At 39.2% G+C, this 27,753-nt stretch overlaps 1 protein-coding gene across 1 annotated transcript; it reads left to right on the top strand.

Annotated features, from left to right (window-relative positions):
* Positions 1-932: 932 nt before the first annotated feature.
* On the top strand, positions 933-27,753 carry GDA (guanine deaminase). The gene is made up of 15 exons (XM_068423120.1): positions 933-1,003; positions 1,039-1,177; positions 7,023-7,111; positions 9,104-9,275; positions 11,866-11,953; positions 13,218-13,323; positions 16,238-16,265; positions 17,675-17,782; positions 18,839-18,946; positions 21,102-21,199; positions 22,003-22,070; positions 22,537-22,683; positions 25,074-25,192; positions 26,256-26,283; positions 27,314-27,753. Exons 1-15 carry the CDS (start codon positions 933-935, stop codon positions 27,382-27,384), a joined length of 1,440 nt encoding a protein of 479 aa, XP_068279221.1. The 3' UTR covers positions 27,385-27,753.

Raw genomic sequence — 27,753 nt, 5'->3', positions numbered from 1 at the left:
TACATCATTCTAGTCCCTTACAGTCTTATCCCAATATTCTCAATAGCGATCCTCTTAGCGCATGTTCATGATGTACTTTGACTTAGGTTGTTGGAGGAGAATATGGTTCTGGAATTGCAGTTCTCTGGGTTAACAAAATTCATTTTTCTCTGCCTTTCGTTTTCCTGAGGCTGTTTTCTCTGTTTTCTGTAGACCATCTCCACTGAATGAGGCATTTGGCTGCCTAGTTGTGGTAGTTCTGGTACCTCAGCTGGCATCTATTCGCTACTCATATGCTGTACTAACATCCAGTACAGGGGCCGAGGACTGAGGAGACCATCTGAGATACTAATCTTGGAGCACTGAGTACAACAGAACAGGTGAAACAAAGCAGTAACTGCCATCTCAAAATACAAGTTTGAAGTTTATAACACCTTAAAATTAGGTCTATCCTTCTGAAACTGTCCAATCAATTTTCCTCTGCTCCAGGCACAGAGCAACAGGTTACAAGCTGCTGGCAGCTTGCAGCAGAGCAAGCTTACAAACTCAAACCTTCTGCAAATAGAACTTTTGAAAGTGGTTACAGCCTCCAGGTTGGTTGCAGAAGTCAGTTGCCGGACACTCGTAAAGTGTTGCCGGGCACCTTGTCGGATCTCTCACCGCTTCCCAGGAACTAACTGGGACCTCAAAACCCTCCGGGCGTTGCTCCAGGCTTTTGCGCCTCTCACAGGGCGGAAGACCCATCCCTGCGGGAGGGGGGGCGGCCCGGCGGCGGCGCTGGCTGAGGGTTTGGGGCGGGGGGCGTCCCGCGCATCACTCGGACGCGCCCCGGCCGCCCGCGGGCAGCTCCCGCCCGGCGGCGCCAGGGGAAGGGAAGGGGGGGGCGGCCCGGCCTCCCGCCCTCCCTGCGCCGAAACCACTCCCCGAAGAGAAAGTCACCAGGGGGTGGGGAAATGGTGACAGCTCCAGGAAGCCGCCTCAGGCACCGGGGGACAACGAGGGGCGGCAGCTGCCAGCCGCCCCCGCCACGGCGAAGCGAGCCCCGCCGGCGGCCGCCAGCCCGCCCGCCGCCGCCATGGGCTCCCCGCTGCCCCCGCCGCTCGCCCACGTCTTCAGGGGGACCTTCGTGCACTCCAACCCCCCCGCGCCCATGGAGATCCTTCACGGACACCTGCTGGGGGTGGACGAGAGCGGGACGGTGAGCGCGGGGGGCGAAGGAAGGGCTGCTGCGGGGGCGGATGGTCCGGGCGGACGGGGGAAGCGTGGGGAGATGCCCGAGCCGCCGTCCCGAGCTGCCCCACTCCGCTCCGCCGGGGCGGTGGTCTGCAGGTGCCCCGCTCTGCCCCAGTGTCCCCTGGCTCGGGGTGGAAATGACCCTTTTGGGTCCCGAGTCCCGGCCCGGGGGCGGTGAGGGGCAGGGCCGCCGCCGCCCCGCTGCAGGCGGAAAGTGGGAAATGTTCGCATCCGAAGTACTCGGCTCCGGTCGGCGAGAGAGAAGAGCCGCGGGGAAGGGGTTTCATGCTTGCGGGAGCTGGAGGTAACTGGGATGGCAAGTTATCTCCTTGGCACGAGTCTGCAGGTAGCTTGGATCTGTTTTTGAAGTGTTCTAAATGTTTCCAGACCAGCAGCGCGCCTGGACCGGGCATTCTTTAAGGTTCTCTCAGTTTTCTTTCAGTTTCACAAGTGGGTTTTGCATTCTCTTAAGTATCAAAATAATGATTGTGAGTAATTGCAGTGTGTCCCCTGTAGCCATGCACAGCCTTCTGAGTGAGGCTTTTTTTTTCTTGTCACAAGAAAAACCATGGCATTTGCCCATAAATGGTTAGGAAGATGCTGACGTTATGATAGTGGTACAAGCCAAGTTTAAAACAAGTATTGCACTTACTGATAACGCAGGATCGATACTGGCAGGGAAGCTGCATCATCCCCTTAGCAATATCACAGATGAAACTCAGTTTCACAGTGCATGTTGTGTAGGTAGACTGGTAATTTCTTATAGACTCAATAACATACATAGGTACCCTATATATAATTTAAAAAGGTCATTTTCTTTCTTGTGGCTCAGTAACAGGCTTCAGTGTGTCAGGCTTCAGCAGCTTTTGAAATTGTGCAAAGCACAGTTTGAGCCCTTACAATGTTTATTTTCTCTGTTCATAGGGGTCCATGAGGGCCTGTTTCAAGACCGCCCGCTTGTAGCTCTTGAGGAGTCTGGTGCAAGGCATAGCAAAGTCTACGAGAAGCTGTATCTTGATGTACAGGAGGGGAATAAAAACTTACATAACTATGTGTTGGCTGGTGTCAACTAAAAACAATAGAGCTGAAAGAAAAAAGGGTTTGCTTTCTGTAACTCAGGTGCAGGAGGCAGAAACTCATATCCCATCCCGCTTTCTCTAATGACAATTTCCAGAAAAGGGTCCCTGCTCAGCATCCTTAGGAAATCAAGACCTTTAAGTGATTTTCTTGAAAAACAAGTACCTTAGTAAGCTATACTTAGGGATTTGTGCTCTCAGTCACTCTCTTCCCTTCTCCTAGTGAACAAGGATTCACTGGATATTGTTTTCCTTGCATAAGTTGGCACATTCCCATGCAGTTGTTTAAAAAAAATTTCCAGTAAAATACTATTGTCCAAAAATAAAATTTCCAACAGAATACAGTAATAAGGACTTTCATTTTCTTCTCTTTTTAATATAAATTCTTGGCATTTTACTATTCCAGGGTCTGATACAGTGCATTTTGGTACCCTTTAGCCTATTACTCATAATTTAACCTCATGCAGAACTTCCACTGCAGTCACAGAAGAGTTGGCTTTTCAAGAAGGACATGGTGGTTAGAAAATTGCTTACCTTTATTGTCCAAATTTACGCCAAAACTGTTTCAGTATTACTCCCACAGAAGTAAGTTTAACTAAATAGGCATCATTCTTTTGCCTTATGTTGCTGACTCCATCATGGAAAAATCTTTCACGGTCCCTGACAGGCTGAACAGATCAGCTTCTGTGAGCAGCCAGTGTGCTCCAGTATGAGTCCCTGTCTGTCCTCCAAGGGACAGGAGCATACAACCAGCCCCACAGAAACACTGCCCAGACCCCCACTGCACGTGGCGGGGATAATTGGCTGGTAAAGGCCACAGATGAAATGTCAGCTCTCTGCTTTGCCTCTAGCTGAAAAGGGAGCTGTAGCAAGGAAAACGCTGCTGTCAGGTATGAAGACCAAAGTTAGCATTAAGTTAGCAAAATAAGGACTGTGTTTAATGGAGAGGTTTGCAGAGCAGTGTGGTGCTGCTCTTGGGGAACGGCAAATTAGAAAGAGTAGTATTCCTCAGGGTAAAGAAAATAGAGACAGGTGCAAAATGTGAGTTATCTTTGAAATGTTGGTGTAATTAACTGAGTAGAATATTAAGTAAATAGAACAAGTATTAAGCTAAAAGCTCCTGTTGAAGGCATGAAAAGAGCAAGAGTTGCGGAATAAGAATTAATACGGTTAAGTACTGCCAAACATAAGTGTTTGATTTAAGCCAACTGGGATAGTAAGTGACGTGTGTTAGCTGTACAAGGAGGAGGGTACCAAGGAGCCAACATCCATCTGGAGTTCATTGCTTAGCGTTTCTCAGCAGGTTGGGCTGTTTGTTCAGGAGGTGGGTCTAGTAAGTGCTCCTGTCTCCCATCTAGCCTCACATTCCAGTTTTGGGAACTAGGCAAGCGATAGTCGTCATGTGTCTAATTGCAAAAGTCAGCTAATCATTGTGGGAGCAGGGAGGGAAGGGAAGCCTGCAGGAGGAGAAAGAAGGATGGACCCCTTACTCATGTTCATCTATGAATGACGGCCAGAAACAAAGTAACACAGGCACTGTTGGATAAAAAAAACCCCTGTATTCCTTCAGCCAGTATCGTTCACTTCTTTTGGTAGCAAAGTTATTTGCACTGTGGTGCTTGGAGGCAGTCAGGGTTTACCACATCAGGGTTGATGCATAGTTTAGTGGACCAGCTATGCATTGATGAAGGAGCTTTGGGCATCTCTTGGAATAAAAAAAATGCCTGAGTTAGGCACCAGGGTAGGGGGGTCTCAGCTCCTTGTCTTTGGATCCTTTAGCCCCATCACACGAGTGACACATTAGAACTGAATGAAGCGTTTGGGCACTGGTGTTAGCAGCCGGTGATCTTGCTTGTTATGATACACCTTTCCCAAAGTGCTGGTTATTGTCCTTGACTCCCTTCTTTACAACCTGAAGGCCTTAGTCTTGCCTGAGCACTTCTCTTGACTCTGTAGTGACTCTACTGTAGAGTTTTTTCTTGCTTTCACAGTGTTAAGGTTCAGAACTAATTTAAAGTGCATCAGGTTGGTTACCTTGAATGTACAAGCAAATACTCAAGCAAATGTCCAAGCCTGGGACCTCAAAGACCTTAAAGCATTCAGCATTAGAAAGGTGGCCAGAGCAAATGCATCCTAAAGCAATGGGGAACATCTCCTGTGTGACCAAGGAGTTCGGCGGGGAAGTTTGTTTGAAAAGAGTATAGATGTCTTGCTGATTCATCCGTAGTCACATTCAACAGTCATGGACAAGGTGTCAGGTTTAGGGTTGATTTCATGTGTCCAGCTCCCTTGAAACATATCACTCTTCCATGATTTAAGTGTTTTATTTATCTGTACCCTAAGAGTATATAATAGCCACTTCTTTTCCATGGCAACGCCTGTTTCCAGAATTTGCCATCTGGTGTTTCATGTTTCACTCTCTCTTTCCTACCCCCCCTCTTTTTTTTTCAGCAGCTCTAACATTACTCATTCTGCATCCATTTTTACTTCAGCATCTGAGTGACATTTTCTTTGTTGCTCATCAGAAATTTCAGTAGATCCATATTCTAAGCCCTCTGCAGATATATAGCTAATTAAGCTGGCTGTATGTCTCTTTAGAAGGAGAGAGATGCTGCTTCATGTGAAGTATTAATGGGCTACAATATCCTTGCAATTTTTGCTAGTGTGGTATTTATTTATATAGTATGATTTTAATAATTTTTTTCTGACTAAAACTTTGAAACATCTGCTCTTTAGGCAATGTAAATCATGTAAGCCATATGTGCATTTAAAAGACTAGGCAGCCAAAAACTTCTCTACAGTTTAGCAGCCTTTGCTTATTTTTCTTTACAGAAAAAAATAGAAAATGCAAAAGATTGTGAAGAGTAAAGTATGACTCGTGTCAGAACAAAGGGGAGAAAATAGAGGCTGATTAGCAATGTATAAGCAAGTAACCGCAAAATGCTAAGCTGCTGACAAAAAGACATATAAGGTAATCTATAAGGGGAATTAGACCCTTTAGAACAGAAGACAGGATGCAATGAGTAACGGTCAGGAAATCCAGATGTACACAAGACTGTTGAAGACACCAACGGAAAGATTGACCAACAACGAGGTAACGGACTGCGCACGGGTAAAACCAAGGGATAAAAGTTCATACTGAGGAAGACTCCTGACTTCATCCCAAACGACCACCAGGGGCTACAAAAGACCCTCCAAGCATGAACTGACACAGGCACAGTAATAAAAGTTGTGTACCCCCCCAATATTGGGAAACCATTTGTAAAAACATGCCTATTCTAGGAAATATAATGAATATGTATATCATGACCGTTGCATATGTATAACCCGGTAAGATAAAAGACCAGGCGCTTCCTCTATTCGGTGTGCGAGTTTGTGGTGAGGTGACTCCCCTCGCACCCAGCGCTGTTTTGCCTTTGCTTTGCAATAAACCAAAATTATAATTGGCGTTTCAGACTGAGGCTAGTTTCTCACAAGGTGATGCCATACACATAAAAAAAATGAGTGTGCAAATAACTGCTAAACAGTGCTCTTTTGGTCCTCTTGTTCTTCCTCCTAAGTTTCTTCCTGTTGCCTTTTTACAACTATTGGATCTTGCCTTTATATTTTTTTTTAATTTCTGCCTTAGGGAGTGCTGTCATGAGCATGATACAGGCCCTCAGTGTGGGAATCTTCACAGGAGCCGATAGTAGTAAGATTACTCTCTTGAACTCAGAGGAACGAGCTCTTATACTAAGGGACTTAGAAGACCATGAGTTGGTTTCTGGCAGAAACTGTGCTTCAGCAAGAATTCCTGGAAGTCCAGGACAGAGAGTCGTTGGCTGGGGGAGGCAGCAGGGTCCTCTGCTCTGTCAAGTGTTGTGGAAACCCAGATCCCACCTGGAGCCTGTAGCGGGCATTGCAGTGCCTAGACTTCCCGCTCTTTGTTTCTTGGAGAGTTGTCGTGCCTATTATTGCCAGACCAGAGAATTAAAGAGTTGAGAATTCAGCTGCCAAGGGTCATGTTGTAAATTAAAATACCATGGAATTTAAAAATAAACAGAAAGTGTGCTAAAATTCTGAGTTGGCAACAGAAACTTGGGAGCAGTGGAGTCGATGTGCTCTAGGAATTAAATGGGGCTGAGTTAGGCTCCAGACTGTAGTTTTTTTGAAATAAATAAAGATCTTAGGTATGCTTTTAGTCTGTTCTGGAAAATGAAGATATTATCTGCATTTTTGCCCTCACTTTCTTTTATCTTCCTAGGCACTTAAAAAATAGAAAAACCTCAATATCAACACCACAAGCAGAAAATTAGAAAATACTTAGCTCAGTGCCAGTCAGTCCTAGGCAAAGCAATTGATTTGACCCCTCTGGTTTTGAATACTGTAACTGCATTCCCATAATGCTGTTGCACACCTCCACAATGAATGACTGTACTGCTGACATGGTGGTACATTACAGGAATGCCAGTGGACACTGAAGTCTGTGCACTTCTGTCTCTGCGCATTCTGTATTGCTTGAGAATGAATTAATTGTTTTCTTATAAGTTACAAAGTCGGTGCGGTTATTCACTGGATTGTGAGTAGGTATTTCAAAATCATGCTTGATAGGAAGGGTAACTATTTCAATGCAAACCTATCATCACCTTTGTAGTAAGTGTAAAATCTGTTTTGAGATATGACTCATTTTGCCTTCATGTAAAGCTGATGTGGGATACAGGTTTAAAGTATCTAACTATGTTTTCTTTCTTTTAGATTGTGTTTTTGGAACAAACTGATCAGCATGAGCAACTGGCTGAGAAGTGGGGATTCAAAACATCTGACATAAGAGAACTGAGTAACCAGTACGTGTTTTGTTTAGATTAATTTCAGCAAATGCCGTTTATTCTCTGAGTGAAGTAATGCGAGTCTCTGAATACGTTTTGGCAGGAAGCACATTAAATCCAATCTCATGGGCAAAACTCCCTTTCAGCTCTATGAGGACTGCCTGCGTCCTGGATGGGACTTGGAGGGTGAACAGTCTGTGTGCTTTTTGCATTGCTTGGTTTGGGACTGAATTGTGCTGGCTGATATACACTGCACAGTACAAAATGCCATATTTAGCTTTCATACATGACCTCTTCTGTGCTTACAGAAGTAAGTTACATTCTTTCTCAAGATTACATTCTATAAACATTAGGCTGTGCCTAACTAGCTCAAAACTCTAGACTTAATGAATGTAGGTGACACTAACACTGCAGATATATAACTTAATTGCTTGGGCTTTGACACACTCCCTAATAAAAAGTAATAAGATTAGAAGATTTAAACTTCCTAAACACAGAGCCTTGGATTTCTAACTGTATTGCAGCTAGAGCGAATCTTTCTTCTTCAGCCAGTGAAATCCCCCACCTTTCTGGTGAAGTGAAATAGTTTTGGATTGCACCTACTACACTTTGCATGTAGTAGCACGACTGTAAACAACTTGTGGCTTAGAATCTAGAGCTGCAGCATTGGTTTAGTGTTCAGTTGTTAAAAAATCTATCTGTATGCTTTGTTGGAAGGCTAATCATACAGAATATATGAGTCATCAGATGTTTTCTTCACTTGAAATAGCCCGAGGAAAATGGAAGATGCTGGGAATATGGATCAGATTGAGAAAGACCTTTCAGCATTTCTAGCATGCAAGAAAACAGGAAGAAGGGGAACTGCAGAGAGACAAAATCACTGTTCATTCAGTAGTCAGGGAGAAGGGAAGAGGAGTGAGAGAATTTTTGTACTCTATAGAGTTCCAGCACAAAACAAAATAATTATAGCATCTTCATGGTAATGTTGATATAGTCATCCCTGTTATTGCGTGAACACTACATGACAACAAACAATATTACGGTTCCATTGTAAATACACCTTTCCTGTCAAGATATTGAGCAGAGATTTTTTTTCACCAGTGTCCGTGTCTGCATTTGTAGACACAGTGGCTCTCCTTCCATTAAACCTTGAGATTCATTGATTGAATATATATATATAGAGAGAGACACACATATAATGTAGAGGAAAACTGGGACTTACAAAGTTATGGGCAAGCGTCATGAGGATGGAGCCAGGCTCTTCTCAGTGACATCCCTTGACAGGACAAGGGGCAATGGGTGCAAGCTGGAACACAGGAGGTTCCACATAAATATGAGGAAAAACTTCTTTACGGTGAGGGTAACTGAACACTGGAACAGGCTGCCCAGGGAGGTTGTGGAGTCTCCTTCTCTGGAGACATTCAAAACCCGCCTGGACGCGTTCCTGTGTGATAAGGTCTAGGTAATCCTGCTCCGGCAGGGGGATTGGACTAGATTATCTTTCGAGGTCCCTTCCAATCCCTAACATTCTGTGATTCTGTGTGATTCTGTGAAAGGTACAGTTTTGTGAATATAATGATCTGGCAGCTAGAAGCATTCCAAATATATCCATACTAGGAAACAAGACTGTGACCAAATCTTCTCTTTTTCAGGTGGATTCTACGGTGAAGTAATTTTAGTTACTGTGAAGTCAGTTTGGCTTTATTTGTTGGTGTTTAGTCTGGGTAAATATTAAAGATAATTGGATTCATCATGCTCTTATGTTGTTTTTCTCTCAGTTAGCTATACATAAGTCTGTGTAAAAGTTATTCAAGTGCTTCATACTCTAAAAGGAGAATGGGTGGAGGTAGAGTAGGAGTTGATAGACTGATGCTGAAAGAGAAAAGTTAATCTGTACTTGCCATGTACTCCAGTGGATTTTGCTCAAACATATTGTTTAAAGCAAAACTACTCTACTGTGGAAAATTTTGTCACATTTTGGACTATTATAGTTTTCTTTTCTTTCCCTAGTGAATTCTTCATGCCAGGAATGGTTGACACACACATTCATGCCCCTCAGTATTCATTTGCTGGTACAAGAGTAGATCTACCTCTTTTGCAGTGGTTGACTAAGTACACATTCCCAACAGAAGCCAAATACAAAGACAGTGATTTTGCAGAAGAAGTGTACACCAGAGTTGTTGTAAGTACTGCAAATGCCATTTACCTACTTGACGACATTCATATTTGTGAAATATGTGTATGTTTTCAGAAAGTCAGTAGAAATAGCAGAGCATGTTTTAATGTAATGAAAACCAGATAAAACCAACCATATAGCCACTGTTCTAATTGCCAGCCAAGATTTTCTGTCCCCTTCTAGTTCCAGTCTTGTTCTATTGTTGTTGATAAGGCAGTTCATTTAATCACATGGTTAACAATGAACTTGTTTATCATCTTTTCTGATATCTGAGTACAATGACCAACATTTAAGAGTACTCTCAGAGCTAGTATAGTCAGCAGATGCTGATAACCTCAGTGCAGAAATAACCAAGCATGGAAAAAAAAATTCAGAGGAATTGAAAAATTGAAAAATTGAAAAAAAATCAGAAATCCTTTTCTGCACAAAAAGCCTCTATTATGAAATTGTGTTCTGCAAAGCCTGCATGAAAGAGAAGATGCTTCTCACAGACAACAAATCTGAGGTGTTTTGGGGTAATTAAGGAAGACGTGTCTACAGCTGAGGTCCTTGTAGCAGGAATATCTTTCACTGCAGGGGCTTTAGATGAAGTCTGTCAATGGTATTGTGGCACAAAGAGGAGACTGTTGTTTGAGCTACACGGGTTCTGAGCAATATAAAGGCTTTAAGGTCAAATTCTACTTGATGAACAATATACAGCTAGGTCACATTGCAGAGTACTGATTTTGTCCTATAACTGAAATGCGTCCTGTAATATGTGGACTGAAATGTCTTCAATAGATTAAATGATTTGGCCAGCATAAGTTGCCTTGCATTTGTCTAATACTGTGACAACATGTGTTGTCAAAAACGTAGTGAATCTGAAATCAATAGTTATACTGTCCTTGCCACACAAATTTAAAAAAAAAAAATACTTTCTGCTGTCTGCCAGAAGAAAAACATTTAGGAGCAGCTGGGTATTAAACACTAGTGACAAGCACACATGCCTTCAGCTACTTAAAACATAGAGGTGACTCACCTTCCAGTTGTGTGCTTCAACACACTGTTACTGTCTCTGTCAGTTCAGACTGGGTGACATCAGCACAGCTAAAGTGCTCACTGTGCAAGGAGTTTAATAACATCACCTGGAAAATAACTGCCACTGAGAGATGGATGTTAGTTGTAGGAGCTTCAACACAATGGTTAGGCTCTCCTCATGTGTGTCAAATAGGACAAGGTCAGGAAAATGTCTTCACCCCCAAATGCTGCAGAATACCATCTGCTCCACAATATTTCGTGGGGCTGATAGTAGCCTTCAGCTGTTAGAAACAGGACTAAACCTCCAGGGAGCACATAGTGTTTCTTATCTATCTTTGTACTTTTGGAGTTTTAATGAAGACATAATGATTTTTTTCAAATCAAAATTCTGTTTCCAATAAACACTTTCTATACTTGGAAAAAGAAACAAATTAGGTGAAATTTGCCAGATTTTAGCTGGAACGTCCTCTGATCCCTCAAATTTTAGGAAAGACAATTCATCATGCTGATATTTTGGAAACAGAATCTTTTTAGATTTCATTTAACAATGACGTTAGGAATCCAGAAGTAGCGAGTTCTGCATTTTAAAAGCTAAGAAAGACAAAGGTCTTTCTTAGTAATGACATTGTTATTTTTGAGACTCATTTAAGGAACTCGTAAAGACATATTTTTAATTATTTGCTTTAATTTGGATAGTGTATGGAAAAGACAGAGCTTGGCTTCATGTTTGTCAAATAATTAGCTCTAGCCATTCTCAAAAGTTGGGTTGGAAGTCCCACCTTCTATGTCATTAAAAAAATAAAACAAAATTCTCAAATTACATTGTAGCCAGAATCCAAAATTGTCATTTAAACCTGTATGTTGGATGGGTAGTCAATATAGTATTCATTAGTCCCAAGATTAAGTGAAGCTATAAATTTCATCATGACTTAATATAACTTTAAATGGCTCTTCATTTACTGTTATGTCACCCAAAAGTAATATGGTATCAACCATGCTCTCCTTTCAAATGATATAATTAAATAAATAATTAAATTATACCCTGAGCAGTTGTTCTTAGTTTACTTTTACCTTGAAGTTTCTTACTTTGTGTTCAGGGACAACAAAGGGTTTTTATACATGAAAGCCTAGCTATTTTTTCCAGCCACACCAAGTGGCCAAATGAAAACCACTGCTTTTTCCCAAAAGCCTTGCTTTGCTAGTGTTAGGTAAACGGTGCTTCACTGTGAAAGCTGGAGAGCCTTTCAAAACTAGGAAATAACATAAATGCCTGGTTGGTTGTATTTATAAATATAAGTCAGAATTTATTTCCAGTTTGAGTGAAGGAAATAGAGACTTGTTTCTCTGGGTTTAGCCATTGTTAAAATCCTGTATAGATTTGGAAGGGAATTTTTGTATTTATTAACCCTTAGACTTAAAAAAGCTACTATGAAATTAAAAACCTGTATTTTACCTTCCCACTTCACTGCACAATTTCACAATAACTAAATGTTCTCGTGGTTTGAAATCAGACTGCCTGTTCTGCGTTTTGGCAGCTTGATTTTTTTTCCAGACTGTTGAAACTGATTTCTTTTTATAGAGACGAACTCTAAAGAATGGCACAACTGCAGCTTGCTACTTTGCAACAATTTACACGGATACTTCTCTTCTTCTTGCTGAAATTATAGGTAAGACTAACAGTTTTGAAGGATGTTGCACAGACTGTTAGTAGAAGGAAACAGAGCTTAGGAGTTTTAGGCTAGCTAGGGATCTGTCTTTCTACTAGTTTGGTTTTTATTTGTTGTATCTGTCATACTGTGTCCCTCAAATCCACCCTAGTTACCCTTGTTCACTTAACCACCTCCCTCCTGCTGTTGTTTCTGCTAGTCTGTTCGTTCCCAAATCAGCTGCGGGCTGAGCTTGAATTAGGTCTGCTGGAGATGCTGGTCAGCTGCAGTTCTCTGCTCTTTCTAGCCTTTTGCTATTTGAGGATTAAAGGGCTGAACGACAAGAGGTGCACTCAGTGCATTAATTTCCTGATACTCTGAAGTTTCAGTTGGGAATCAACAACAAAAATCTCCACACACCCTCTGAAACCAGAACAGTGGGAGTTGTGTCAGGATCTTATCCCTCCCTTCTGTTCATCGTTGCGAATGCCTGCTGTTTGAAAGTGGTGTGATTCTTGCAGGATTTCTCAAGGCTCATCCAGCTCCCAAAGCAGAGCAATTTAATGAGAATCTCAGTTTCCATCAAAAATTTCCTAGTCTTTCTGATTTTGTAGGGAAACCTAAAACTTTGAGGCCTTTGTATTCAACAACTCAGACAATAAAAGTGGACAAAAGAGACCTAATTTAGAAACATGTTTAAAAGCTTAGAATTTAATATTATATGCTTTCCTTTAAGTCTTACGCATGAGTTCTGAGTCTTAGCACAGATAAATTTCAAGAAAGAGGCCAGAAGTAGCTCTGGTAATTTTCTCCATCCCGCTGTACGTCGGAGGCATGTTAGGAACCTCATTCTTTTCTTTCAAGGAGAGGTGGTTTGCTGAGATTGTTGTGCCTTTTCTCAGGTCAGGGTAATCATCTACTAAGCTACTGTACTTTGATACTGGTGTTTCTCATCCTCTACTGCACAGCGGTCTTCATATACTACCATTACGAATTCTGGTTGTGGTTAAACTACAGTAATCTAGTCCTCAATTATAACATTTATAAAGTTGGGTACTAATGTGGAAGATGAGAACTCCCATTTAATTTTTTTTTCTCTTTCCTTTTTAGCCTTAAAAGTCACATGGATGGTCCCCACTTAAAGATAAGAAAAGAGCATAAATTCTGTTCATTTTAAATGAAGCTGGCTGGGGTGGAATTTGCTATTTTGATTTCAATACAGGCTTTGATAGCAGTTTTTGAGAACCAGTGATTCTGAGTTTTATATTCTTATGCATCTCAACAGATAAATTTGGTCAACGAGCATTTGTTGGAAAAGTCTGCATGGATATGAATGACAGTGTGCCCCAATACAAAGAGGCTACTGCTGACTCTATCCAAGAGACAGAAAGGTAAGGTGATTAAATTGATGGCACAACCTTTAGAAATAAGACTTTTTCATACATCTGAAAAGTGAATTGAAGCTGACTAAGAATTTACAGGTGTAAATTTATGAGGAACAGTTTTTTTTTCTTACAACAGTATTGTTTCCTATAGTTCTAGCAATTCCTGCATACCCAGTTGCTGCACAGCCCAAGCAGTTTCTCTCTAGCTCTTCCAAAGAAAGGGAGAAGCTACAGCTCTAGGGTTTGGAGAGAATACGTGTATGTTGTTGTCTTTTTTCTGCCTCCTCTTTTGCCTTCACAGGTCTGTGAGTGGAGGTGAAGTTACCTGACATGCGATGGTGGGATGGCAATCAGTTCCTTTGGCCCCATTAACTTCTGAGCTATTTACTTCCCCCATTCAGGATTGAGCTTTATTCAAGTGTAGGAGTCAGCTTTCTTATACCCCATTTTACGCATGCTGTGGTTCTACTCTCCTCCAGCATAGCACGAGTGAAATTACTCTAACTTGCAGCTGGGAGAATGAAGGAGAATCAAATCAAGGCAATGTGTATGGCAGAGGGGACCCAAGATTGGGGTATGGCAACCTGCTGTCTTAGGTTTCCCTTGTCTTTTGCATCCGTGCTCAGAAAATGCTTAAGCAGACGTACAGCTTTTCTCACGGGACTATTTATATACTTGTATAAATGTTTCAAATGTCATGCTGGAAGAGAAAATACCTAACAGTAATACAAACATCCTATGGCACTTGCGTGAAGTTGCTACCTTATTTTTGCAAATCGTGCAAGAAGAACTTTTACTAACAGTAAAAGTTAGAAACAGTCGTTAATTTCTAATGGTGTTTGTATTTAAAGACATTTTTAAAACTTGTAGTATTAGTCATTTGCACTCTACTAACATTTGTTTTCCTTCACATAAATCCCCAGTTTTTGTAATACAGCGTGAGTCCTGATGAATGGGCCGGAAAGTGGCAGAACTTCCAGTTCTGATTATTTTTTAAAGCTTCAAAATGATCTAAATAGCTTTCTTTTAAATACCTGTCTCATGCCTCCAACTGCCTTCTCATGTGATTGTGCTAATAACAAATGTTTCTCAGCTTTGGATGAGAGTGTGCCACAAGTACTCCAGAGCTGTCTAGAGAAGAGAGCTGTGTTCTTGTCGGTGTGGTTCAGGAGCGCTTGCCCCATGAGGCCTGAATGGCAGCAAAACAATTGCAGAAGAATGAAAAAGCTCTTCCTTTAAGAGGGAAAGAGGGCAACGTTTTTATTTTTTTTTTAAAAAAAAGAATGTAAGAAATACGATCTGTCACACTGTCAGAAAATGTATTACACCGATTTCAGTTCTTTACAGTTAACCTCCGGACATAATTATATTGTATGCATGGAAATAATATACAGTTCCAAGTGCTTCATGTATTAAAACTAAATTCAAGTCAAGAATTTGAATCTACCCTTCTCCTGCAAAGAGGGTTGAATAAAAAGTCAGGGAACTGAAATCTAGAATATGTTATACGCTACTAATAGTTGTAGTCATCTGGAAAGAGGAGGACCCATGTTCAAATCTGTTCTTCTGCTACAGAAGACAGTGGTTTGAACCTGAGCTTCTTTCCTCATACATAAGTACGTAAGCCAACAAAGTAAAGGGTGTTTTGAGAAAGGTATTTCAGTTTTGAAACAATGCTGACACTGTTCAAAGAATGTGAAAAACAATGAAAACAGCCACCTGGAGGTTTTGGATTATCACCTGAGAGTTATACTTGTGTTGCAGTTTCTGCTCCAGTGAATATTTTATGGTTATTTCAGGTGAATCAGTAAGAGGAGGGACAGATAGATGATACCTAATTCCCATTGCATTTTGGCTCTCAAAGTTAGACAATCGTGGGCTCAAACTCCTTTGGTCATTGCAGAAGTTTAGCTTAGGTCTCTCACTTCCAGCTCATGATCTAGCACCACCTTCAGTGTTGTGAACGTAGCCCCCAGCACTATTTTCTTTTCCATCTGAAGATATTGGACAAATTTGATTCAATGTTTGTTGTGACCGAAATTACGTGTTTTTCTGAGTATAAACTATGACATTAAAATTCATAGAGAACCTGTCCAGAATCCATCTCAGACTAGCTTTTGGAAACGAGTTGCATACACTGTGCATATGAGTTTTCAAATAGTTTCTTCCCTGCAAGTCAGAGGAAGTTTTATTTGCTCATCTGCATTATCCATAGTGACTGCTTGGGGTTTTTTGTAGAGGTCCCTGAGGTAGCTTCTTTTATTTAACAAAGTAAGTAAATCTATACTGTATTTTCCATAAAGTAGATAATCTATACACTAACATTAATATAAGCATTTCCAGAAAATCGAGGGTCCTTTAAGTGACTAGATGATCTTTCGAGGTCCCTTCCAATCCCTAACATTCTGTGATTCTGTGATTCTGTGAATGAGGACATAAGCAGCTATGTAAGTGAGGTATGAAATATTGCAGTACCTTTTAAAAATAGGATTTTAAATAATAGAATGTATTTAATGCTGTAATTTAAATTCACGGACAGACAAATTTAAATGTTTTTTTTTTCTCTAATGTTGCAGCTGTAGCTTATATTTATATTTTCAATTAATTTAATGCAACATGTATTTGATTTTCAGTGAGAACTCAGAGTAATTACCATGTGTCTAATGTTAATTATTGCAAATGAAAAAAATTCTGCATATTGAGGGTCAAATTCACAACCAGCATAATTTGGTGTAACCATCCTGACTTCATTGTGTTGATTCTTTTTATTTCACCTGAGAATCTGGCCCAACTTTCTGTAAAAAATTTATCTATGTCTGAAATGCTTAATAGGGTATATAAGTAAATATTTTTCTATATTTTTCATAATTTATAACACAGATGACATATTTATAACAGATTTTTTTCTACCCTTTTTCAGGTTTGTTAAAGAACTACTGGAAAAGAAAGTAAGTGGAGTTCTCCTTTGTATTCACTTCTGTATTCAGAAAATGCTGTGTGAATATACAAAATAGTTAATCCTTCTGACAAACTCTGCTGGCTTAGTGACAAATCAATAAATATACATCTTTCTATGAGTAGACACATATCATCAGTCTGAAAAATGTTCTGCTAGCCATGTTGTTGAGAAATGGACTTGTAACAGTGTCAACTCAGTTTTGTCTGGTCAGAGCACAGCAGAGTAATGATCTGTGTGTGTTCTCTATTGACTTTAAAATATTCGGCTTCCGAGAAAGGACAATTTTCTGTTAAAGATAGGTGGAAGTCAATTGATAACTCTGTGGTATATAAATAGACTAGTAAAAGAAGTTCTCACTAGCAGAAATCAGTGCTTTTACGGTACAGTTACTAATCCATTACCAAATTAGTATTTTGGGTCAGCACATGTCTTCCAGTCTATTTCTGAAGAAATTCAGATTTACGTTCCTGAGGTGAAGACAGAGGTTTACACTCCAATATTACAAGCAGGGATACTTTTCTTATCAGCTTTTTGTTTTCAATGGCTTAATTTGTTGACATTTGTATCTCAAAATATTCAAGAACAGATGCCTAGACCTTGATGCCTAAATTGTATGTATTAGTAAAGTCAGCTAATCTGCAGTGTCCTGAGTTCCTTGCATCTGGGAGTTGGTATAAGAAACTGCAAACCAAGGTATCATATACTGTCTTCTAGTGGTGCCACATACACAGCTATTGCCTGTGACTGAAGGCAGAGTTGTAATGCTATTGTCTATTTTTAATGAAAATTTTAATCCAGAAGTGCAAGGTGTAAAGTGATCATCTGTAGCTCTAGTCTTGGTGTCTTCTCCACTGTTTTCTACTGCATATCATGTCTGGTGCTACCACTGATCTTCCTGTCTAGGGAGCGTAGGGACTGTTTGTTGCTGTCATGAGTGGAGAAGACTGAACAAGAAAAAGGCTTTGGTTTTACAGAACTCTGCAGTTTTGCATCATTACATCTCTGATATTCACAAAAGCAGGACTCAGAAAAATGTCTTGTCATTCATCTGACTTATTTCTTGTAATGCATACTGGACTGTCAGCAAATATGAAAAAGCATCAAGTGCTTCTTCCGAAGTCTGGTAAAATCTCAGTGACTTGATGAAAGAGTTCTAATGAAAATAACTTCTTTACTAAAGTTCATTAAAACTGTTTTCAGAAAAAAACCCCTTTGATTCTCTGTTTCTGTGGTGAAATTTCTAATAAAAATAAGGAAATGACTACACGGTTTAATTTGAGTTGGCAGTAAGCAATAAGCCATGGAGACAAAAGGTAATTGCTGTGTAAATGCTCGTCTTAATTGTGGTTACTGATATATAGATGTAGAACCCCAAGCATGTCTTTTTAATATTTTCAGTATCCAAGGGTACAGCCTGTAATAACCCCCCGCTTCGGCCCTTCTTGCACAGAGGATTTGCTGTGTGCACTTGGTGATTTAGCACAGGCTGGTGATCTCCATGTGCAGGTAAGCTCTGAGAGCTCTGTATACAATTTAAATAGTTTGGATAGATAGCATACAGACCAGGGAGTATTCATAATATCAGCAAAACACTTAAACCACATTCTTACCTTGGAGCCTGTGTTTTAAATTCCTCTGAAATTATTAATGGTACCCTGCAAAAACACTGTGACCTGCACGGGAAATGAGAAGGCTCATAGCTGGAAGGATGAGCCTCAGCAGCAAGCTCCAGCACATGGTCACTAGGAGACTGGCACCCAGTATTGTGGGTTAGAGCAACCCTTGAGTTGCTAAAGGTTGCTCTTCCTAGTCCAAGGTTGTTACATCTGTCCCTCTGCCTTCTGCTGTTTCTGTACAGAGCAGATTTCAGTAGATAAAAGAATTACTCATCTTCCTATTTTACTTAACATTGTTAACATAGCTGTAGGATTTCCAATTTGATGAAATTTCTATGTTTAAAAAAGAGATATTTCAAAGCTTACACATCTGTTGAAACTTTGAGATGTTTCTTTTTTGGTTACACAGTTCTAAGCATATACTGTTTTAAAGCTACCCTACACTAGGATTTTTTGTCATTACAAAGTGGGCATTTTGAAAATATATGCTCCAATGGGAGTACAGGAGGATCAGATTTTTATCTGAGACCAGGAATTAATCAGTCCATCTGAACACACATGGAGCAGATACCTATACGTTGCCCTGATCCCAGGGTTTACGCTGCGGTAGGCTGGTTCTCTCTTTTACCTCACAGTCATATGTATTATTTAATTTTTTATTTTAACATTTGCCAAATACCAAGTGGCCGTTATGTCACCAAACTACTGGGATGGACTGTCCATGCATACCATCTCATATCACATTTAAAAGAGGAAATGGAGCTACTCTTTTGGGTCCCAGGGATCTCTGATGAAAAGAGAAACCGAAGGACTAGATCTAACTATGGGCTTTACAAATACTAGTTTCTATCATTGTATGTTTAGCACCAGTGTGTTGCTCAGAAGGTTGTAATGTCAGGTTTAATGCTATTTAAAGCACTCATTGCTATATAAATTCTTATTGCAGAGTCATATTAGTGAGAACGAAGAAGAACTCAAACTTGTGAAGAACATGTTCCCTGCCTACCAGAATTACACTGAATTGTATGATAAAAACAATCTGCTAACCAGCAAGGTAACTGCATAAAAACTTCCCCAGCATAGCTTAGATTTATCCATGTAGATAATATGATGGTTAGCTGTAGTTACCTGAAAAGTTTGTACTGTCAAGGTCAGTGACATCTGGGGGAAAGTAAATTGGTTTTATGTTTTCTATTGCACAGGTGTTGGGCAAGGTGCTGGAAGTTTAGACAATCCCACACTTTTCCTAAGCATTTTTAGGGGAGATGAACAATAAAAGTATTTTATGCTCCCTGATCCATTTTCCAGGGGCTCCAAAGAGAAATGGGGCAGTGGGATCGGAAGGAGACTAGGTAAAGCTGGTATTGTAGGAGCTGGTAGTTCTTGGGCAGTACCCAGTTATCCTTATATTACAATGTTCTTGCACAATGGTTTTGCCTGAAGATTCGTTCTATGGTGTTACAGTAGGACCAACTTCATTTTTTGGCAGTTTTCCAAAGAAAAGCAGCTTGTCCTGTTGGGTTCTGTGTGTGAACCTCACAGACAGGTACACTTTACTGTTCCAAGTACCCTAAAGCGCTCTCATCTCGTTAGATGATTTTACCAAGTATTGAGAGGCACAGTGGCCAGAAGGGTTGAAATTCATTAAAGGTTTATGCTGGTGAGATAAATGCAAGCAGATCTGATACCAGCCTGCACGAAATACATGTTGGAGTGTCAGGGCACACCTTTTTAGATAGTGGAGAGCCCATCCAAGAGTGAATATGAACAGCCTAACTACAGTCAGAGTGCTTAAACATCAGTCAAATTGATTTAAAATTTTAGGAGAGAATTTCCAGAGGCACAAAGGGCAGCTGGGAACATCTTGGGAATTAGCTATTGAACTCCCATTTCTGTCTTTGAAAATGTACCCCAGTAAATTACTTATTTGCAGTCCTTTTTACCTGAGAAATCAATATGGACTGCTTAAGTATGTAAGCAGTACATACTTTTGTTCTCTTGCACAGTTCTACGCACACTGATTTGTTGCATCAGCATACTAAAGAGAATGTTAGTGCTGCAAAAACACAGATCTTAATTCTGTCAGACTTTTATATGCACAGCACTGAAAATGGTCACTGAAAATCAGTGTTAGTGGTGCTTTCTGGTGCCAGGCTCCTGGTTGGTTGGAGAAGCATTCTATTAAACAGAAGCATAACAAAACCACAGACATTCCCCCCTCCCCAACCATCAAAACTAAGACACCAAATTGATTTTTTTTAATGCTTAAAAAGTATGTTTTTCAGAGCTGTGGCTATTTCCTTCATTTTAAAAAGAAGTACAGACCAGCAGGGATATGGTTCTGCAGCTACAACATGTATGTCCTTAACTTAAGATGTGGTTATTCTCATTGCATTTTCAGTTACATTTGAGCTTGATGAGCAGAGACGGCAAGGGTACAGTGCTATTAGGTGATGCTCAGTGGAAACAGTCCCTGTGCCATTCTCATTTTTATCATCAGATTGCAAGGCCTAACAGAGCTCTTGCTCTTCTCTTAGAGTGGGCATTTGGCATATGAGGTAATTCCAAGTAGATTTATCTGGGAATAATTGGCTTATGTCCTATTAAATGATACTATCCTATACTTCTATGTTTTATGTATACTGCTTGTGAACTTACTTTTAAAAACAGCTGTGTAGGCCAAGAAATAAAAGTCATTAATCAGTTGCATAACAAATTAGATTATTTTGATTAAAGAATATTCCATATATATGTATATATCTACCTGGTGCAAACCTTTAGAGAGACAATTGGAAACATGCTAAGAGTACATACATCTTCCATTGTATCTGATGTACTCCTAGCCCCAGGACTTAATCTCTGTGTTAGCTACAAAATATAAATCATAAGGTTACTACACTGCTCGGGCAACTGGGGAATTCTTGCTTTTATTCCTTGAAGCTCTTAGGTCACAGCAGTCACTGCAAGAGCCAACACCCTATCTTCTTACACTAAGAAATGAAAAAAAAGCTGAGGAAGTGATATGTCAGGCATACTGAAGTTAATGAGAGTTTCTCCCCTGTTGATTTCAAGAGCTTGTTTTGAGAAGTGCATTAATTTCCCTTGGTGGAAACAGGTGTCCTTTTGGCTATTAAAAGCAGTTCGGCAAAAATCACAGGCACTGAAGTAAATGCAATGTTGAGTAAACTGGTGATTCTGTTTTTCTTTAGACAGTGATGGCTCATGCCTGTTATCTTTCTGAAGAAGAGCTGGAACTTTTTAGTCTTCGTGGAGCTGCAATTTCACATTGCCCCAATTCTAATTTTTCGTAAGTTAAAAAAAAAAAAGAAAAAAAAGAATGGTGTGCAGTTAAAAAAGGCTGTTGTTCACATAGTACCCTGAGTCCAGCCTACTGTTACAAGGCTATGCATATGATACCCCATTCCACCAGAAGTAACATATTGGATTAAGCATGACCATTCATGCTCCATTTCTGCATGGTATGCTCTGGACTGACTTGTGATCTTTCAATATAGTCATGTGTATATATATATATATTTATATGTACACACATATAAAAAATATTTATTTTTTTAAACTTTATTTCTTTTGACTGTTCTATCAATGGCAGATTCAGGCCATCTCCCTTCCTGCCAAAGAATGCACAGGTCTTGGGGAAATGGGAATGGGCTACATAGTCTTCTTTCTATTAAGCAGAAATGAGATACTGTATGGTATCCAGCCAGGATACTGTACTAAATGTTAACAGTCATTTTGCCTTTAAGATAATCAATATCTTGTTTGTGATGACTTACTGGAGCTCATGAAATGACCTCTCATCTCCTGGAATATACTTTACATCATATTTGGATTTTTTCACAGGTATACTGAGACCTTGTTTTCAGCAGATAAATATAAATCTGTGGGAGTTTTTGAGAAAAACTGCCTTTATTTTTAGTGATTAAACCCCGTCTTTCAGATGTTTGAATGCAAATGCTCCATCCTAGTTTAATAAATTCAATCCATTGCATACATTCTGAGAGCCTTTGTCATGAAACAGCTCTGCAGCCCTACTCTTCCTGAACTTTCTCTGTGTGTATCACACAGAACAAGTTTCTTCTTCCAATCCAGGTTGCGCAGTGGTGTCTTAAATGTGCAAAAGGTCCTGAAACACAATGTGAAGCTTGGCCTTGGAACAGGTCAGTAGTTTGCTGTGAAAATAGTTTATTTTGGAAACCAGTGGGAGATACAAAAACATGCCTACTCGTTTGTATTTAAAAGTCCGCATGTGTCCGACTTATGGACCTGGTTTTTTTTCCCCACTGCATCTAGAGTAATGAAGTCTAGAATACTGAAATCTAGAGCTGATCCAAAAGTGTTTAAAAAGAAAACAAAAAATGAATGAAGAAAGTTTTGTTCCTGTTGTGAGAGTAAACAGGACTTGAACAACAACTTTTCAGATTTCTGTTATTCTGTGTTCTATTTACCTGACTTTGTTTGTGAGAGCACCTTTATTAGGAATTATACACTCAGAGACAGTGCTTAGCAGTAAAACTTTTTGTATTTACCACATCTGCCAAAGTGTAATATTTAATTAAAGCTCATAGACACTTAATGCAGAGAATTATTCCCAAAGCTTGTTTCTAAAAGTCTGATCCCTTCTAGATGTTGCCGGTGGATATTCAGCTTCTATGCTTGATGCCATTAGGAAAACAATGATAGCATCTAATAGCCTTCAGATCAATAAAGTGAATGAAACAGGGCTAACTCTTGAAGAAGCTTTTCAACTAGCCACTCTAGGAGGAAGCCAAGGTAAGAAGAAATTTCTTTAGGATGTACACAGAGAACTACAGCTCTTTTTGATATTTTATCGCCCTGTCTTCAAAAGGTGGCTGAATTCACAGATTTTCTGGTGCCAGAGTGAAGTCTAAAATGGTACCTGCTGGGCAGAGATATCTTTCACTCCCTCATACCCATACTAGGCTCATTACAGAAGAGTATTTGTATTGAGAGTTTAATAATAGAATCTTAATGATCTTTCAGGATTGTACATTTTCTTTGCAAAGTTCCTCAGACTTCTTAATCATTAGTGCTTGTGTGTTTATCACACCAACTTGAAAGACTTTGTTTTCTCAGCAACCAACACTTAGAAGAAAAGCTGTGCAATTAGCATATCATGCATCCTGTTTGTCATCAGTTTCTAATTTTGTTTCTGCTTTTTGAGCTCCCAGTAAGATTCACTGTCCTTCCCGCAAATCAAAATATCATGCAAATCACTCAGAGAAAAGCACAAAGTTTAAACAGGATATGCACCATGGTTGTTTAAGACACAGTTGCATCTGCAGAATGTAGTCATATAGTATATGGGTTATTCTGGTTCACTCGCATGTATTGTCACGATCAGGATGCACGTACTGATTTATACAATTAGCAAAGTTTTAGTGGAATTTGTATGATTTAGCAGAGAGCAAATCCACATGTAAGTAAAAATTTATTAATGTTTTTGTTAGCAGAAATGAGCTCACTACCTGCTAAAGAAATGGTCCCAAGTCTTTTCAGTGTAGTATTTTTGTAGTTGTCAGAAAACACCATTGGAAACTATTAATGGAAGTTCAAAAGGTGTAAGAAAATGTCATCAAACAGGTCTTCTCAGGACTGTATTTGAATTTCTGGAGGTGTAATGGTGAAATAGAGAAGACAAAAAATGGGTAGGGGACAAAAAAGGAGAGATATTTTTCCCACAACATGTGCTGTTCTTATAAAAGATGAGAATAAATTAACTGAGATATGGAAAGGAAAACTTACAAAATTCCCAAACTCATACATGGTTTCCCTTCCCAGCTACTCTTGCACTTGTTTTTTCTGGGTTCTTAGGTTTAATTAGTAATGTGTTTACTTTTTATATTGATTTTGAGCTGTTTTATCCATACTGAATCACTTTCAAGGGTAGAATATAAATTGCTCATACAATCTTCCAGTAGCCTGGACAAATACAGTTTGCGGGAATTTAAATGAGGGATTCTTTGTTGCAATAATTTGCTTTGCTGAGACTCCTAAGCACTTGTCACCCTCTGGCGTTTAATTTAAAAATCGCATGCTACTCACACACCTGAAGGAATATGAAATCATTTTAGTTGAAACTGGTAGGTAGTCAAAATATTTCACCATTTGGAGGAGTTTAAACATCTTTAAGGTGTTGTGAAGTTCCTACCACACACGAGCTTCACTGAAGGCTGAAGTTCCTTTGTCAGACAGGAGCAATCTGAAAACAAGTGAACAAATTATTTGCAGCTATTATCCCCTTTGATAACTTAGTTTAACTCCAGAGTATTGGAAAAGTTGATTTAATACAGAGATACTTTGTACAACTTAAAACTATCCTAAATCATTTCCAAGGAGACACAAAGGCCTCTCTAGGTATGCTAAGCACTTGCAAGAACCCAGTTGCTGAAGACAAAACTAGATTTTCAGTGCTTGTGGACCTGAGAGCCAGAGGTTGTAATGAAGCTTTGAAATAACAAAGCTAAATAACAGACCACAAGACAAGCCTTACAGGTGGACATGAGACCTTTGGATCTGGCTATGATTTTTTTCCACACCATATTGTTCTTTGTTCCTGCTAATTACCCTTAGTTATCCTCTGCACACATCTTTTATTGTCATATTATTATGTGCTACTATTTTAATAGGTCTATACAACTCGTCAAAGTTGCTTAAACTGTTTAAACAATTAAATCTAATACTACCATAGCAAGTTGAATATTATTAGGTACTTTACTATTTCTCTGACTTAATTTCATTACCCCTTTTGGACCTTTAATGTTTTTGCAATGTAGATGATTTTTATTCTACTTCGAACAGTTAGTGGCCTATACATCAGATCTGCAATGACACAAAATCAATGGAGAACACTCAAAGAACAAAAATGAAAAGAGAGGTTCACCTTGTTTTTCAGATTTCTTTTACCCTTAACAGATGCCTTTCAGAAATTCACCAAAATATGCATGTTTTTACTGAGAAGTTGCTTAAGACCTCGGATGCTAACATACTCACTGTTGAATTTGCTTTCATGTTTTTCCTTGTAGTCACCTAAATTCTTGTAGTTTTAATTATGAACATCTCAGGTAAGTTGCCAGGTGCTTCCACATGGTGGAAAGAGGCTTATGTTGGAGATCTGTTTGTGACCTTATTTTCTTCCTCAGCTCTAGGACTAGACGATGTGATTGGGAACTTTGAGGTTGGCAAAGAATTTGATGCACTGCTAATCAACACGAAGGCTTCAGACTGCCCTTTTGACTTGTTCTCTGCTGATAATTTTGAGGTGATCAGAACAGGATTAATGATCCAAAAAATTACTGGAAATGATGTGGGGAAGGTCCATGATACTGCCAGAATAAGTCTCTTGACAGTTATTCCAGTAGCAGGAACCACATGTACTACACCACTGCTGTCTGTGCTTCAGCCCAAGAGGTTCAGTGTTTGTTTTTTTTCAGAACCTTGCTCTCCTCGGTGACAGTCCCATATCCCCATGAGCAAAAATGCATGTAACCTTTTTTAACGCATGTTTCATTAGCCCAAGCTGACAATTAGAGTTAGCTGTTTGCAGTGACAAATGGCAGCCAAGAAGAAGCAGTTTAGTTTTCATTTGAAACTCAAAAAAAGGCAACCTGTTCCCACATAACGGCTAGGTTGCCTTGACTGCACTGTTATTGTAAATTTAAGCAAGAACTCCAGACAGCTAATTTGAGTAGAAAGCACAGTTTTTATGCAAACATATAAGCAGTATTGGCATTATGCAATCGGCACACCTTCTCATACAAAAACTTTTTATGATCAAAAAAGGTAACGAACAACAGCTACTTGAATTTACTGACTGTATCGCCGTCTCTATTCTGAATGTCACCATTTACTTAGAAATGTGGGCATAAGTGGTGAGGTGATTGTTCCTTAATCTGTTTCAGACACAATAATCTAAATTAGATTAATATAAGTTTTAAATCTTCTTCCTAATTCAAATAATTCTGAAAAAAAATATTTTCCAATTTAAGTCTAAACTTTTTTAGCTAAGTTAGCAGTTCTTAGGACTTTAAAATGCTTACAATTTTATCTTGTTTTTCAAAAAGTAAATGAATTTGAGAACTCTAAAAATATAAAGGAAGGAGAAGTGTTGTGTTTTAGGCATGTGTTTATTTATACTGTCAAACTTGTGCAGGGTTTTCTTCCTGAGTCATATGGCCTCCTTACTGAAACTTAAGTTTTGATTTTACTGTTAGTAGGAATATTGGGGAAAACTATTTTTCTCAGTTCTTTCAAGCTTCAAATAATTATCATCTGGGATAGCGGATACTGCTTTCTGAATTTGGTTTTCTCCTGTTTTTTTATAGGACACTGTCCAGAAGTTCCTGTATCTAGGTATGTTCTGGTTCTCAGCCCACATCAAATTCTCTTGTTGTTTCATACATCAAAAATTGCTTAAATTGATTTGGAGATTAATCAATTTATTTATAGAAAATTAGATATACATTTGTTTACAGTAATTAAATATATATATTTACATTGTATATAAACATTAACATGGTAGTATTTATTAATATTAATATTCATTTACATTAATTAAACCTACATTTACTTACATTTATTAATATTTATTTATAAATACTGAGTAAGAATTAAATGGTTTAACTTTTGTTCTTTGGGACATAGTTAAACAGTTTAAAATCATCGGATGCACCAAGTTTGTCAGATTTATTACCACACCTATTTTTATCTACAGTATGAGGTAAATCATCTTTCACAGTAAAGTAACACTGACATGCTAATCACCAATTAAGAGCCAGTTCAGCTCAGAAGGACTTCTGCAGACCAGTTGCCATTGTGTTTTTTTACTCCCAGACAAAAAAGATGGCCTTTAAAACAAACAAAACCTAACCCAAACAGTCCCACCCCCTTTACAGGGCATCTTCTGGATCAAGAGCTGCGCTGCCCATTATGTTGTCATGTAGAGGTAACTGATGTTACCTCTTGCCACTTTTATGTCATTCTCTAAGTAGGCTTTTGCTTTTTGAGAAGCTGGCTGAGGCAAACCAGCTTTATTGCTGCCTAGTACCTGGGTTAGTTCAGATACTATGCAACAATGTGTTTTCTGTACAGATATATAATATTTTCAGGGTTTGAATCTACTAAATACATAGAAAACCCATGACACCATTGCAGCAGCTGAATGCTCTATTCATTTCTTAAAAAAAAGCATGGGTATTTAAAACATCCATTGATCTTTGTGGTATCCCTGACTATTTCTCTCCAAATAAACTTTCTCAGTCCTAGGAAATGGTCGCTGCAAATGATGTATTCCAGAACTGATTTTGTGGATTGCATAATTTTTATTCATTAAATCAGTGCATAGATTTATGTGCAAATCTCTGTTTTGACCATGTTATTTCAGGTGATGATCGGAATATTTCTGAAGTGTATGTGGCTGGAAAGCAAGTGGTTCCTTTTTCAAGTTCAGTATAAATCCATTTCCCTTTTGCAAAATATTCTGCTGATCATTCTGCATCTGATTTGGAAAGGATTGATTAAACACAGTGCCTGACCATCAGGAGTGACACCTCTTTTTTTTTTTTAATGTTTTAAAACCTGCAAACATTAGAAGTTTTATTAGACCTTTTAATAATTACTTTACCAAAATTGTCACAGTTGTAGAGAATAAGGGTATTTTAATTTCTCTGTAAAAATAGCATGTGTGCATTGATAAGGGATTTGGTAAATACCTTAATTGAAGAGGACACCTGCTGTTCCTTTTAATAGTGTAGGAAGCATTACAAAGAGCAATGAGACTTTCATTGTTTATAATGCATCTGAATTTAAAAAAAAACAGTGATA

Source organism: Nyctibius grandis, chromosome Z (assembly GCF_013368605.1).
Source record: "Nyctibius grandis isolate bNycGra1 chromosome Z, bNycGra1.pri, whole genome shotgun sequence".
In the NCBI taxonomy this organism is placed as follows: domain Eukaryota; kingdom Metazoa; phylum Chordata; class Aves; order Nyctibiiformes; family Nyctibiidae; genus Nyctibius; species Nyctibius grandis.
This window is presented reverse-complemented; position numbering and strand designations above follow the sequence as displayed.

Coding starts and splice junctions, on each gene's coding strand:
- GDA (XM_068423120.1), top strand. CDS start 933: ATGGTGACAGCTCCAGGAAGCCGCCTCAGGCACCGGGGGACAACGAGG. Junction 1,178..7,022: donor GGGTGGACGAGAGCGGGACG/GTGAGCGCGGGG, acceptor TCTTTCTTTTAG/ATTGTGTTTTTGGAACAAAC. Junction 16,266..17,674: donor AAGAACTACTGGAAAAGAAA/GTAAGTGGAGTT, acceptor TAATATTTTCAG/TATCCAAGGGTACAGCCTGT.